General features: G+C 47.7%; 5 protein-coding genes across 5 annotated transcripts; 2 read left to right on the forward strand and 3 right to left on the reverse strand.

Moving 5' to 3' along the window:
• Window positions 1-1,696: 1,696 nt before the first annotated feature.
• On the forward strand, window positions 1,697-2,361 carry EYB26_004601 (uncharacterized protein; the record flags this gene model as incomplete). The annotated part of the gene is made up of 2 exons (XM_054263892.1): window positions 1,697-2,118; window positions 2,172-2,361. 2 exons carry the CDS (start codon window positions 1,697-1,699, stop codon window positions 2,359-2,361), a joined length of 612 nt encoding a protein of 203 aa, XP_054119867.1.
• Window positions 2,362-2,901: 540 nt separating this feature from the next.
• EYB26_004602 (uncharacterized protein) lies at window positions 2,902-4,023 on the forward strand (the record flags this gene model as incomplete). The annotated part of the gene is made up of 1 exon (XM_054263893.1): window positions 2,902-4,023. The coding sequence occupies one exon, from the start codon at window positions 2,902-2,904 to the stop codon at window positions 4,021-4,023; it is 1,122 nt and encodes a 373-aa protein (XP_054119868.1).
• A 370-nt stretch (window positions 4,024-4,393) lies between these two features.
• On the reverse strand, window positions 4,394-5,412 carry EYB26_004603 (uncharacterized protein; the record flags this gene model as incomplete). The annotated part of the gene is made up of 2 exons (XM_054263894.1): window positions 4,394-4,633; window positions 4,681-5,412. The coding sequence occupies 2 exons, from the start codon at window positions 5,410-5,412 to the stop codon at window positions 4,394-4,396; spliced, it is 972 nt and encodes a 323-aa protein (XP_054119869.1).
• A 538-nt stretch (window positions 5,413-5,950) lies between these two features.
• Window positions 5,951-6,889, reverse strand: EYB26_004604 (uncharacterized protein; the record flags this gene model as incomplete). The annotated part of the gene is made up of 1 exon (XM_054263895.1): window positions 5,951-6,889. The coding sequence occupies one exon, from the start codon at window positions 6,887-6,889 to the stop codon at window positions 5,951-5,953; it is 939 nt and encodes a 312-aa protein (XP_054119870.1).
• Window positions 6,890-7,710: 821 nt separating this feature from the next.
• On the reverse strand, window positions 7,711-11,313 carry EYB26_004605 (uncharacterized protein; the record flags this gene model as incomplete). Its single annotated transcript, XM_054263896.1, has 1 exon — window positions 7,711-11,313. The coding sequence occupies one exon, from the start codon at window positions 11,311-11,313 to the stop codon at window positions 7,711-7,713; it is 3,603 nt and encodes a 1,200-aa protein (XP_054119871.1).
• Between the last annotated feature and the right edge of the window lie 3,763 nt (window positions 11,314-15,076).

The raw sequence follows: 15,076 nt of genomic DNA on the forward strand, positions 1-15,076 counted from the left end.
ACCGACTCTACCCTCCCCTCTGATTGGACCAAGCACATCTTCACAACAATCAAGCAAGCCAAAGCATGATAGGCTCGCTTAAAGAAACCTCTTCCAGAGCTCAGACTTACGAGTCTTGCGATTCCGAAACGGTGGAGCGGGGTGCACAGAGCATGCGACTGATCTAGGTGAAGTCGATTGGTGAATTCCGTGCCGCTATCATTACTGGAATACTGACGATTGTGCAGGCAATGGTCATATGAACCACGTATATAGTTAGCCGTGTTAATGTTTAGCGCCTGTGGCTTCCGCTTCTCGTCGGGTACCATTTGAATCGTGATGCATTGACTGGAGCTTTGATTCTTCACTTGGCTAGACAAGGCTGAAGGCACGGGAAGAGACACACTTTGCCGGTATGAGTCATGACTCGAGATTGTAGACTTTACTCTTAGGACTTCAATTTGAATAGTGACAAACGGCGCATGAAACTAGCACGGCAACTCAGATCATCAATCCGATTGTGTTGACTGTGTTCACGTCGCCAAGAGCCGGAGTCATTCGTGACTTTTTTCCGTGTCTTGAAAAGCTGAAACCCTAAAAAGAAAGATAAACACAGGCCAAGACCATCTCAACCCTCCGTACAGAATTACAGTCCAATAGTTAATTAATTATTTTCAGCCTCAATCTTTGTCTGGGTCTACGCCCAATTAGGCTCCATGCTCCAAGCCTTGGCTGATCTTCATTCAGAGAGTAGGTTACTCTGTAAGTACGGAGCACTTCGTGATCCGGCTAGTATCCAAGCCATCATGGTCCATCTATACTCTGCAGATTCGCAATTGCAAGGAAAAGCATGAAAGATTGATGAAGATTGAGAAAGATGCAAATACTCTATACTTAGTAAAGTTAACAAGTCATCCCATTGTCAATGAATCCACTGAGCTACTCCCGACCAAGCTGGCGAAAACTGCCAAGTTAGGGCAAGCGAAAAGTGTATATCTTTCCATATTGGGCAACAGAAGACTCGGCTTGGCGGCCAACGTACCGAAGGAGCCAGATTCAATCAGACCCCCTGCTGGCAGTGTTGGCCTTCAGAAAATATTGACCAGCGGCTTAATACGAGTTAGCTATGTGTCTTGGCATCATAGCTCTGACCAATTGTCTCCCAGAGTAAGCGGACGACTCGCTCCACGATTGGACCGATATGCATAATGCTCCAATTTTATCTATCATTGACAATTTAACTCGACTACTCTGGAGTATGCTTTTTCACCTCCTTTCTCTTGAGCCTCGACAATTAACTCTGGACTCTGTGCGTACCACGTAGACTACTACGAGTACTACAGAGTATGCTCGTGGCAGGGCTTAGTCGCTTTGGTACATCGCCCAAAGCCACTAAATTAGCTCTCTATCATGGATGTGCACGACCTGACAAGGCAGATTTTGCTTCGTCCAGAGTCCTTATTCGTCGTAAAGTAAACTTTTAGGTCTAGAGTCTATTTCAGTAGGTCGAGCTGGATGTGCACTAGTCCTGTTGGTTAACAAAAAAAACGATTTGCAGCGTACTCCGTACAGAGTATATTATTACACGCGTCCCCCAGTCTAAATTTCGCTCCCTCTTTTTCTTTTGATCGTGTCAGAATACCTCAAGTCAACCAACTCATTGCGACAAAGCACCCTTCCGGCTTCTCAACTTTACCTTGTTAGATAATCAGCCAAAATGACGCTCTTCAGCACCATCATGCTCTCCCTTCTCGGCTTCGGCCTCACCTCCTCCATCGTAGAACTCGGTCTCTCCGCATACGGCGCCTGGTTCTACGGACAGACTTTCACTTACGAATACTACTGCGGCTACAGCGTCTGCGACGAGACCGTCAAGGGCACTGTTCCCGATGTCGTCTCTCTCCTCCTGTTCGCCTCTCTCTGGTCCACCATCGTCACCGCCGTTGCTATTGGTCTTCCTCTCTGGTTCCATAAGCGCGAGGCCCACCAACACAACAGATGGCTTGCTCCTACTTTGATTGTCCTCTACTTCTTGACTTGGGTGTTTTGGTTGTCCGGTTTCGCGTACTTGGCTTATCTTGTTGGATCGGCCTCCGTTGGTATCATTTCCGCTATGCTCGCTTTTGCTATCATCAACTGGTTTGTCCCTTCCTCCCTGTTTGTGTGGAATAGTGAGTATTAACGTGATTTAGGCTCGTGTACACTGCGGCCTTCATTTTCAGCTTCCTCGCCGTCTTCGACGTTATGCAAGGCGAATGGCCCGGTTACCTCGTCATGAAGGCAAACCCCGCCAGCGCTGGCCCTCCTGCCACCGAGACGACTGCTTATACTGGCGCTCCCGCTGAGCCCAAGTATGAAGGCAATCATGAGCTTACTGCTTAGATGTTTGAAGTCATCCATCGATGTTACGATCTAGCGTGTCTTTCCTTGAACCGCTTTTATACGAAGGCGTAATGATAGCTCTATGCCGAATGGACATGCGGGAGAAATTACATGTCAACTTCTTCTAAGCCAAGGTTCAGCGTTATGCTTAATTTGTTTAATAATACCCATATATATCTTCTTGAATATCGTGAGCGATGCATTTGACTTTTTTTGCGGTTGTTAATAACTTGTATCTAATTCTAATCAACATGTATTGTTAAACCCTCATTCACTATTCACTGTAGTTGAATCATTCGTACCATACATATATGGTATGTACGAAAATCAAGAGAGCCTCATTAGATATCTAGATCATCATCCATGGATCTCACCTGTACATCTTCGGGATCCCCGCAGTGGGGCCCAATGCCTAATGGCAACACCAGGGCTTCGATCTTCACGATTTCTTCTCCATGATACAAGCTTGGTACAAATGAAGTCACCACACATCAAACACCAATCAAAGCCCCAATTCCGGAAAACAATCAACAGGTAGTAATGGCATTGCTGAAAGTCGGCATAATCGGCGCCGGCGAAGTCGCCCAAGTAATCCACCTCCCAACCCTCGCCCTCCTCTCGCACCTCTACCAAGTCGTGAGTATATGCGACATCTCATACCCCGTTGCGCAACACTGCGCGCGCAAATTCCATATCCCAACTTCAACCAACGTCCCTTCCGCGGTCATCAACGATCCAGCCGTGGACGTCGTCTTCATCCTGACAAGCGACGAGTTCCACGCCGAATACACCATCGCCGCGTTGAACGCCGGGAAGAATGTCATGGTCGAAAAGCCACTGACGCTATCCCTCCCCGCGGCACAGAGGATAGTCGACGCCGAAAGCAAATCCAAAGGGAAAGTGTTTGTAGGCTACATGCGCCGCTACGCACCCTCCTTCACAGGCGCGTTTATGCGCGAAGTTGCCTCTATTCCGAAAATCCTCTATGCCAGGGTGAGAGACATGTCGGGCCCCAATGCGTTTTTTGTGAACCAGAGTGGCACGTTTCAGGTCAAACCCGACGCCAAACATATCCCGGACAGCGCGGTTCAAGAGAGGAATACACTACTTGAGGAATTGTATCGAGAAGCGTTTCCCGGTGCGCCCCTGGTGACGGATGAAATGAAGAAATATTGCCGCTTTCTAGGAAGTCTGGGCTCACACGACCTCTCTCTTATGCGCGAAGCATTGGGCGGCGTGTCCCCGCAATCCATCGCTGGTGTTTCGGTCAATGACCCCTTTTACTCCGCCATCTTCACATTTCCATCCTCTTCCGCGGCGGGTGAAAACTTCTCGGTAACATACGAAAGCGGTATCGATACCATCCCCGATTTTGACGCCCATCTCGCCATCTACGGTTCAAACAAACGCGTGTCAATCCAATACGATTCTCCTTATGTCAAGGGATTACCCATTAAAGTGCGCGTGGAGGAAGTGAATGAGTACGGCGAAAAGCAGGTGAAAGAAATCCTGTCGAGTTATGAGGACGCGTATACGGCTGAATTAACGGAGATGTACGAGTGTTTTTTGAATGGGCGGCCGATCAAGACGAGTACGGAGGATGCCATGAACGATTTGAGGTTGTATGATGCTATGTATAAGAAGGCTGGGTTTATCAATTAGCCTGTACATAACCCTTCCTAGTATTATGTAGATAGCATATCTTAAATCCAGTGCTATACTACATGACTAGAAGTTGTATGTATCTTTTCTGAACTGCAAAGAAACCCAGTTAGGGTTTCTGTGACCACGGGACTCATATTATACTCTTAGATTTTGTCTCCAACTTTGTAGAGAATTAATTATCTCCGCAGTCTAAAAGAAAAGGTAATTCATTAAATATGAGCTAAGAATATCTATTTGCTATTGAAAGTACACCATGAACCCTAAGTGTATCAGACCTGCCAACTTGAAAAATGCATGAAAAGAATCGCGAAAATAGAGCCAGCTGTATGAAAAGATAACGATATACCACCCGCCAATACCGGTATGACTAGTTATATTTCGGCCGTCGTCCCCAAATGAAGTGTGCATGTGCATAAAGATGATAATCAGGATTGTCAAGTGAATCCCTCGTCGCGCGGACAATGTCTAGAACAGACTCGGCTGGATCCATCATAACTCGGGTGCCTAGGGCGAGTATATAGGGCTCTATGGACTGTACAGCAGCGGAATGCGCTGTTTTGCCTAGGTCTCGTAGGTGCGTGTCTTCATGCCAAGTACCGATGGGGACCTGACAAGTTAGCCAAACATTTCGTCACCAAAGAGCAGGGGACCAACTCTTTGTATGTCCATATCAATATCCTCAAATCCAGCGTCCCGCATAGCTTCGGGTATAAGCAACACATCATTAAACCCCTTCCCAAAAGCCGTGCTGCTCTGCTTATTAAAAACCTTCACCAACATATTCAACTGATCGGACTGCTCTCCATTCTGATCACGATAATAAAACATAGCCTCAAACTCATTCATCTCAATCCACCCACCCGGCTTCAACTGCCCAAATGCTTGACGAAAGAACTTTGTCCAGTCATCGATGCTGCCCGCAAGCATCCGACCGTGGATAAGATCAAACCCTTTGTCAAAAGTCCATTCGTCCTCTGCGTCTTCAACGTAGAATTTGACATTGGGCGGGACCAAGGTAGGCTGAATAGGGCTTAGATCAGTGCCGATTACAGTCGCAGAAGGGAACATTTCCCCAACCATAACAGCCCATTCACCGGTTCCACAGCCTATATCAAGCACTTTTAGTGGGTGGCTCAAAGGCGCCTTCCAGGGCTCATCGTTTAGGAGCAGCGACCAGATGGTATGGCATAGCTGGAGACGCTCTTGCTCAGTTTCGTCGTTGGGCAGAGGATACGAGCCCTCTCGGTAACGATGGTAGCGGCGTCCATTTTCGTAGATGTAGTCGGTGATAGAAGGAGTAACGGTCGTACTGTCTGAATTGTTGTCATCTTCGGTGTCTGCTTCGGCGCCGGAGTTGGAGGATTCTTCTTCATAGATGGTCTGCATTTCGTTTGTTAACTGCTTGAAAGTTGCGAGATCGGTAGTGAAAGTATTTGGTGGAGATGGTTTTCAACCTTTAAACCTGTTGGTGTAGCGTTTGAAAGCTGGTGCTGGTTTCCAACCATAGGCACACAATTTATAGGTATATGATATTATGCAGGTAGATTTTTGAGAGGTAGATAATAGATTATTGAGGCGAGAGATAGATGAATAGAGTGTTCTCAATAGGTAGATGGAGGATGTAGGATGAATAGGGGAGGAAGAATGGGAAGGAAACCATTATCGACGCTGTATGACATATCGTGAATAGGCTCCTCCTTCCAGAATAGGAAGGAGTGGTGTCATGGCAGTTTCCTCAGACTGGGCAAGCCGTAACGTCATTGATGCTTCAGGCTTCTAGAATGTCTCTTGACTCAGTACAGATTTTCCCAAGTGCAAGGTCTTTGACGGTATGAACAGATGGTATAAGCATTATCGTTATGCAGATGAAAATAAAAGCACGCTATGCTTATATACAGCTCACTATATACAAAGGAGAAAAAGATCATTTATCCAACAACACTCCAGCCCCTCTCAACAAAACAATCGTATGCCCCGACTTGATCTTACTCCCCTCCCCACCGATCGCCGCCGAAAACTCCAAAAACTCGCCTGACTCAACATGAAAAATCCTTAGTTTCGCTTCCTCGCCCCCAACACGATTATTCAGATTCTGAACTTTGAGTTTGCGAGCTGCATCGTCAAGGACTCGTCCAACTTTCCAGCGTGAATCAAACCAGAAGTTTCCCGACGGAGGTTCGTCGTTTGCCGTTGGTTTATCGGTTGTGCCAACGACATGCAGATATATTCTCTTATCTACTGGAACGGATGCTTCGCCCTTTGCTGTTCGTTTGATTTCATTGAGTTGTGCTATCGCGCTCCCACCTGTTGTTCTCCTCGACTGTATGCTTGCCGGTAAGCTGATTTTCGGCGTCTTAGGCGTCTGAATATTTCCCAAACCGCGCAGTTTCGAAAACATAGATCGTATCGTAGCCCCGTTATCCCTGGCAGTTCCTGCCCTCGCCCCGAGAGGTATCAAATTCGCACAGTCATGTCCTTCACGCAATCGATGCTGCAGGCAATACTTCCGATTACACTTGTCGCAATGCACGCCCACACTCGTCGGCGTATTAACCAGCGTCTTGCACTGCGGATGCGAGCATTGATCTGAATTATACACCGTCGATTTCACCGTAGGTCGACCAGTCGCCCGGTCTGGAGTATTGTTGAGTTCTCGCTTCCGTCGCGCCCATTCGCCGGGATGTGTACATTTGTGCGCTGTTTCGGTGCGATGGTCAGAGCAGAATGTGCCGCGGCAGGATTCGCAGCGAAAGGGGAGGAAGTCGAGTTGGCGGCAGTATTCGTATTGGCAGTTGCGCCCGATGGATTCGAGGTCGGCGTCGGCCATTTGCGTGAAGCTTGTGGGTTGTGGTGAGGATGACATGATGTATGCAAGCGACGCTGCGGCTTTCTTAGAATATGTACAAATACTTTCAGGCAGAGAAGAGCGATATGTCAGCGCAAAGGTATGATGATGTGGTGGCAACCGGAGGTAATGCTGAAGTTCGAGCGACACACGAGGCTATGGCCGCTAAACTCCGATTTGATCGCTATGCTTCAGGATAGTATGCTAGCGTAATCAATAAAGCAGATGACCGCTAACTGCAAACGTGGAATAAAAATGCAGAAGGAATGATAGTTGCGTTATTTGAAATCGAGGAACACTCGAGAGATGTACGGAGAAGCTTCCATCTTAGTCGGTGGCGCTTATCAATCGGCCCCGATCGATAAGTGCCTGGGCTAGCCCGTTACGACTTAGTTCGGATTGGTTACATGGTTCGCTTTGAGCCAATTAGAGAGTAGACCTGGATTTGAATCTTGGTTTACTACATCACCAACAAGAATACCCTCTTTGTTAAAATCCAAGTCATTAATCATCAACCCAGACAGATTGCCGTATCATTGACACTTAACTAAAAAAAAACTAAACGCTCAATAGAAAAGAGGTATGGGTATGGGTATCAGCCTGAACCGTTGAACAAGAGAATAACAAAACAGACCAAGCCCTGACCAATAAAAAGGGAATACAAAATAGGAGAAAATCAACAAACTGAGACTGAAGGGAAATACTCGGACATTAAAGGCGTGAGATACGAGAAGAAGAGGTATGGTGAGAAATAATGAAACACGTCAAAGGATATCGCAGGAAAATAAGTAGACTTTCCATGAGGACATTCAGTCGTATTTGTTCAGCTGGCCGTGGAATCAAGCATCTTTGGAGTTCTCATTTTGCTGTTGCTGATGGGCATAAGTCGGGTATTTTGGATCCTGTTGCTGTACGCTACCATCATTTGGAGGATATTGATGGTTTGCATCGAATCCCGCCTGAGGCTGAATTTGATACTGGGTGAACTTTGACGGATCCGCTTGGTTGAAAGGCATAGCAAAAGGGATATGGCCTGTAGAGCTGAATACAGGCAGATTTCCATTGCTGGCTTGACGAGGCATCGTGGAAGTGGGTAGCTGGACCATGACCTGGGGTTGCATGGATGGTACATTACCAGGGAATGGCGTAGATGAAACTGGTGTTGGGAATCCAAGAGGCGAGACCGGAGATAATGGTAAGTTCATTTGCTGGGAAGATAGCCCGCTGGTAGAGAAGCCTTGATATGAGTCCATGGATGGAGATACATCATCCTGTTCAAACTTGATGGGAATCTCTTTACAACTGTCTATTGGCGCAGAAACGGTGGGCACCGCCGAAGGAATCCCGACCTTAATGGGTACCTCGTACTCGCTGCCTTTCTCAAGCTTTGGGAGTACATTCTGGGCTGGCTGCGGTTGACCAGGAGTAGCATTGGCCACTTTCGAGGATGCCTTGGTACCACGACCAGCCTTCGAGGCGGTTGGCTTGGATGTTGTGGTTTTCTTCGCAGCGGCTGCCTTCTTACGTTGCTCTGCCGCCTTCTTCTCCCGTAGCGCATTCTCCTCCGGCGATGGAACTTTGAGCTTGAGACTCATCTTCTTCATGCCAGCTGATAGATCATCGATGCGGTTTTCGGCGTCAGTATTGCCATTCACCTTTGCCACGTCTTCACCAGGGGATTGCGATGATGCTCTGCTACTAGTAGAAGCAGGGGCATTGAGATTCTTCATATACAGTGAAGGAACCTTGGGCAATGGTGGAACCTTCCGTGGACTTGCATTTCTTTTCGGTGTCCCAGCATGCGACCCGCTAGACACTCGCGTCTTCTTGTTAGCAACTGCGCTCGCAGGTGTTTGAATCGGGGTGGACGACATGCGTGAACTAGCACGAGTTGGAGTTCTACTGCCAGAGGTGTTATCCCCTGTCTCCGAAACGGCACCAACAGCGCTTTGTCTTCGACGCTCGGGGTTGGCAGCCTTAGGGTCTGACAGTGGCTCCGGCAAGTCACTCGCAGACCCAATGGTGGTTCGGCGATTGTTGCGGGCACTGGCTCGACGAGGCGTTTGAGCTTTGGCAGCAGGAGTGTCAGGTGAGGTTGTCTTGCTTGCCCTGGTTCGAAGCTGTCTACGAGTGTTTCCTGATGGTGTGGAAGGTGGTTCGACATATGCTTGCTTCTTTTTCTTGGCTTCGGCGGCTTTGGCTTTGAGCTCATCGTATTGGAAGCTCATAGTTTCGCGGTCCGTGGGTATGATGCACTTCCACAATTCATGCGCAGAAGTTGCCCAGTCCACATCAGGAAGTGGTTCTGGGGTATCATCGTCAAGGATAAGATTGGCCGAGGATTTTCTTTCTCGCAAAGTAGTCGTGACCCTGGCAGTCGATGCGTGCGTAGGAGAGAAATAAGTTGGTCCAGACTTTGGCGCTTTTTTGGGAGCAGCTGGCGGAGGGAATGCCAAAAGCTCCAACTCGTCCAACAAGTCAGGCGCCCACCAATCAGTCTCAAAAGCAGGTCCAGTATTCGTGTCTTGAACAGCAGAATCTTGCCCCGTTTCTCCGAATCCCAAGCCCAACCGTCCGCTCATCTCAGAAGCTAAACCATTTCGCTGTTCAGATGCGTCACTAAATGTTCGGGTATCTGCGAGCGCTGAGAGATGGCTGAGAACACCACTGGCCAACGCTCGGTTGCTGTAGCCTCCCTCTAGCACACTAATGACACGGCCCTCCGTACCAAGACCCTCTTCCTCCGCCAATCGAACAATATCTGCCGTAAAGCGGGCATAAAAATCTGTAGGCACATTGACCTTGTGCCGCTGCATTCCAGCACCCTCGTACTCACTTGCATCAAAACCTGCAGATATGAAGATAGCTGCCTTGGGAGCAGGGCCACCTTCGATACTATCCAAACGTTGTGTCTGGGAGCGTAAGAAACTCCTGGCCTTGTCCAATACAACCAAATACTTGTCGTTATACAACTTCCAAAACTCGTCGTGTGTTTTCCAAGGTTCAAGATGAACATTCCAGATGGACTGACCGTGAGCGTTGTCGATGCAAACACTAGCATTGACAATCTTCTCCATTTCTCCATTCTCACAGGGAAAAGAGTTGATGTCGTGTAAGCTGTAATACCCAATGGCAGTCTTTTTGTGCTGGGCTGCATTTCTGGCAGCTGCACCTCCGCGCTGCTGAAGATACCAGGCGTGCTCATTCTGCTTATATGCGATAGCCTGAGATCCGTCGCCATGGTGAAGATCGAAATCGATGATCGCTGCATGGGTTAAGCCATGCACCATTGCAGCGTGGGTGATACCGACATGAACATTGTTTAGCCAGCAGAATCCCGATGGATCGGTTGAAGCGCAGTGGTGACCAGGAGGACGAATGCAGACAAAGGCTCGTTTGGTTGGATTGTCAGCCAGAACTGTATCAACCGCATCGCATACGCCGCCCAATGCTCCCTGAAAGGCATCTAGAGATTCAGGGCAGAGATACAGGTCTCCATCATGAAGTGGCTTTTCATCGGGGTCCTTCTTTCCTGCACTTCTTGGTCGCACGATTTCTCTTCCATTCAACGCCAAGCGAGATTCAGCTGCCTTGCACATAGTTTGCAAATCTTCCATCCATTTATCACCATGCACATAAGTCACGGCTGGGGAGTTCAATGGAATCGCTCTTGTAGATTTACGAATCTGAAAAGGCGGTGGTGGTAGTAGATCGATGTTGAGTCCTGGACGAGGCACAAAAGACGAACCGGCATGTCGCTTCCCTACCCGAACGAATGCAGTTGACATTCCAAGCAGACTGGCGCGCAAACGTTCAGGTCGTTCAACGATGGTTGAAAGACCTTCCTTGCTAGTGTATGGTCTTGAGAAACGGTGGCCATAACAGGCATCCTGGATAATAACCGCAGTTTTAGATCGGAGATCCACTGATTCGTGCAGACTGAGTTCAGCCTTGAAATGGTCTGCAGCAATAGATGAAGCAGTAGGAGTTTCTACCACAGCAGGAATAGGCGATTTTTGCGAATACATGGCGCCCAGGACATTCGATGAGGAGCGTCTTGACAGACTGGGAGGTGCCCCTTGTTCTCTGCCCAAACTCACCGATCGCAGTGACGTTGTGGAAGCGCGTTTCTGTAGAGTCGGTGTAGAGAGTCGTCTTTCGTCGCGAAGCGAGGCGTTACTTGGTGTTTTGCGTAGAGCTGGCGTCCTTGATTTTAAGGAGGCAGGGGTTGTCGAGGAGGAGACATTGCGCATTCGAGTCGCGGCTTGACTGGGTGAGCGAGGAGAGGGGGTAGGAGACGACGCAAGTAGAGGACTACCGGACGACGCCGTCGTTGCCAGCGACAGACGGTTAAAGTCGTTGGCGAGATTGTGAGCCCGGGGGGCAGGGAGGGGTGGTTCATCAGGCGAACGAGCAGGAGGATAATTGTTTTGATCTTCCATGGCTGTAGCTGCACATTGAGATTTGCGCAATAACTGTCGAAATCAATAGACTGATTGGATAGTGTCAGTCAGTATGCTGATTCACTCAAAGATTATTGTCGGTCATGCAACAGAAGTGTAGCAATCAAAACAATCGAGGACAGAAGTTGTAAATAAATAACAATAATAATAATAATAATAATAATAAGTTAAGGAAGTAAGTTGGAGCTAAACAAGCAAGTGGGACGCGGACCGTGTTGGTGGTCACTAAGGCAGGTGCGTGGAGCCGCCAAACAATCATAACATTAAGAATGCATTCTTTGTACGCTTCGAGTATGCTCTTTATTTTTTGGGGAATATACCGAGTACATGGTGATATTGTTATATGTATTATTTCATTGTCATTGCATTGATAGACAGTTTAACTGATAGACAGCTGCGTCTTGGAACACACACTGCGTCAGTCATTCTTCATGGTTTCTACCAACATGGAACGCACCACTGACCGTCGACATCAGTTTGCCACTCGAGTAGCGACGCTGGGGGGATAAGATAACGCACACATTCTATCTACTATCATAGGAGATTATCGCCTTGATATTGGTTGTTTTATACTATGCTACAGAGTATGTCGGAGTATACGGTCACGAGACTCCATCGATATCATTCGCGCACGTGGATAGGGATACTCAATTCAGGTAATTAGGGTTTCGTCATATCAGACTGGACCCTACGGCTTGTACAGAGTACGTGTACAGCATCAAACTGACTACACGATCAAGGGAAATTTATCTTATTGTGACAAATATTCGATATTTTCTCCTTCACAGCAGATGAATAAGATAAAAAGATATACAATTGTCGGACGCCGAGTCTATGACAAATTCTGACTAATCACAAACAAACCCACCCAGATCAAGACAGCCAGTCGCATCTTAAAATATATGATCCAAACAGATCGTAACTCCATCCGTATATATATAAGCGTGTGCTCGTGATAAACCCACATAGACACCGGGTGGAAGCCCGGGGGAAACACCATACACCAGTATGCAAGTAATGAGAGGATCGGCTGTGTAGCTCAACCGTAAGAACGCTAGAAAAAGACAAGTCATAGACACATAAGACATAAGACGTAACGAGGGGCGATGGCCGGCATCTGTGATCATGGACCGGCCTGTGTGACCTGGCAATAAACGATAGTTGGCGAGAGAGATATCAGAAAAGGAAGGGGTATCAAATCTCGATCGGCAACAAAGACAACAAAGGACAAGAAAAAAAAAAGAGAGAGATTAAAAACAGATCAAGCAAAACTCAATCTCCTCAAATGATTCCAACTCCTCCTGAATCTGTTGGACGGCTTTTCCAGCACACTGCTTCCCGCCGACGAAGCCCCCGTCGAAGAAGCGCTGGTACTACTATCCAACGAATCGATACTCGTCGCACTATTCATTGAGTGGCGCTTATTCTTCATCTTCTTCTCTGCTTTTCGCTGCAACTTTTGGTCTTTCTTGATAGATGTGAATTTATTCGTGGAATGGTAGTGGCAGAAACAGTGCAAATAGACGACTTCGCTGTCCACCGACTCACAGTTGGCCGGGGAGGATCGGCCCGATTGACATGTTTCGAGGACGTGGGACTCTTCGCACTGGCACCAGATGTAAAGGGCTTGAGATGTGCGGCACATTTTGTATGTATTTTGTTTGCGGGGGTATTTTCCGAGGTCTTTGGAATGTGCGTGGCTGGGGTTGCGCTGTTTATCTATGCCAGAAGTTTCCGCTTTGAGTAATATTGAAAACCGTCCCGCGTGGCCGTGTCGACTGATAAGAGGTACGCTTGTATATATAGAGTACGTAGTAGATATAGCCCCTAACCAGTAGGTGACAAAGCCGACAATTTTTCGTGACGAAATATTAAGCAGAGAATCAAGACTGGGCCGTGGTATGCTTATGTATCTTGCTCAGATCTGGCTTCTATTCCGATCGGACCGTGTCGGATTGGTGGATGATTAATGGGCTGTGTGTAAGCGCCTGGACGGTGAAGAGTAGGTTAGTGCCCGGATAGTGTAGCTCCAGTTTACCCCTCCACGCAACGATAAGAAGGGAAGGTCCGTGAAATTGGAAAATTAGTCGGTGAGAAGACGTGAAACGAAAGGAAACAGGAATTGATTGCGCTTACTTTGCTCACCGTTATATCTATATAACGACACCTTGTGAGTGAGTCGACGCCGATGATTCAACTGGCATTCGTCATCGATGGCCGGCGGTCCATCGGATCTGTATGCCTTGAACCTTCCAACTCTATTCCATCACCATCAGAGAAAATCTCACCAAGCCAGCCCATAGCATATGAGTAGGATTACGCGTCCTGGCCCAATGACTTCATACCGATGGATCTGTACAGCAGCTCCCCGAACCAAAGACCGACAAATCGGCCCTTCGATCAGCCATCGCTGCGTGTGATTGGTTCGCGAGTACGTCGTCCGCTATGAGTTGGATAACTTAGATCTATGGCCCCATTTCAAATTTTGTCGTTGCAAACAGCCACTCATGCCGAATCCGGCCGGGCTACCCGTCTCTTATAGAGCAGACTCTGTATGGCCATCTTCATTAGGGTTCATTCACTTGGCTAGCTGCAATATACGTAATCTGGCAGAAGTAACTACGGAGTAGTTCCTGTATCTCATGACTCGTTGTCTGCGAGACAATCTACCAGAAAGTCAATTACGTCGATAACTAGCTCCCCGACGTTTTTATCGATATCACTTATCAATCTCTTTTCTTGCTGCGGGTGATCAGACCTGGCCTAAGCAAGCAAGACGTATTAACTAGTTAGTACTACGTAACTATAACATAATTATCTCTTACTACGCAGATAAAAAGCAAATAGAGCGTCATCTGGTCGAGCGGGAAGAAAAAAAGAAGGGAAAAAAAAGAGGGAAAAAAAAGGATTCCCGACAATCACTCACGGCGCATCATGCGCCGTTGATGTCGGATCGCTGAAACTGCATCTGGCGGTTAACCTGGTTTAGTCAGATCGACAAGCTGCCCTGGTCGCTAAGCCATGGGAGGTCGAAGCAAGGGTTTGTTTCTTGTCTTCTTGGCCAACGGCTGCCCATCACAAGGGTTAGGCCGAGGCAGGCCCCACAAGATCAACTATAGATTATTGTAACACAGAACATAGCTTGATACACAGCTAACTACTCTGTGACAAAGAGAGGGCGCTTAATTTGCGACAATTAACTATTTTTATACTAAGTATGGAGATGTTTGAGAATACGATGCCTATTTTCAGCAGCGCAATGTTTGGCAGCGCGAAATGTTTCAAATCGCGCTCGCGTCAGATGCGAGGGCGATCGATAATTCGATGCACTCAGTGATTCGATGTGGCGGTGCTGAGTGGGGCCAATCAGGCGAAATCTTGGCAAGAGGTACCGTACGTATCTCCCGAATTGGCTAACTATACAGTACGTATTCCAATTCTGTAGTTCCAGATCATCCATTGCAAACCAACTCGAGAATCCGCGACAAGTCGGAATGGAAGAGAAACATGCGCATGTGACAAGGAACGCAAGAGTCACAAGCTTGCCACGTGGGTGACACCGTAAGCGAGGTACAGGTTGAACGAGAAAAATCCATTGATCAAGTTCCACAAGCTCTTCGCTGATGCTTTCAAGCCTTTGGTCTGTGGCTATGGAGTCATCGCCACAATCATGCCCAGGCTGCTTTTCAAACTCCGGCGAGGATTTTTTGAAAGCACCTTATTGGAGATCGCGAGAAATCTC

This window comes from Talaromyces marneffei, chromosome 3, assembly GCF_009556855.1.
Source record: "Talaromyces marneffei chromosome 3, complete sequence".
Taxonomy (NCBI): domain Eukaryota; kingdom Fungi; phylum Ascomycota; class Eurotiomycetes; order Eurotiales; family Trichocomaceae; genus Talaromyces; species Talaromyces marneffei.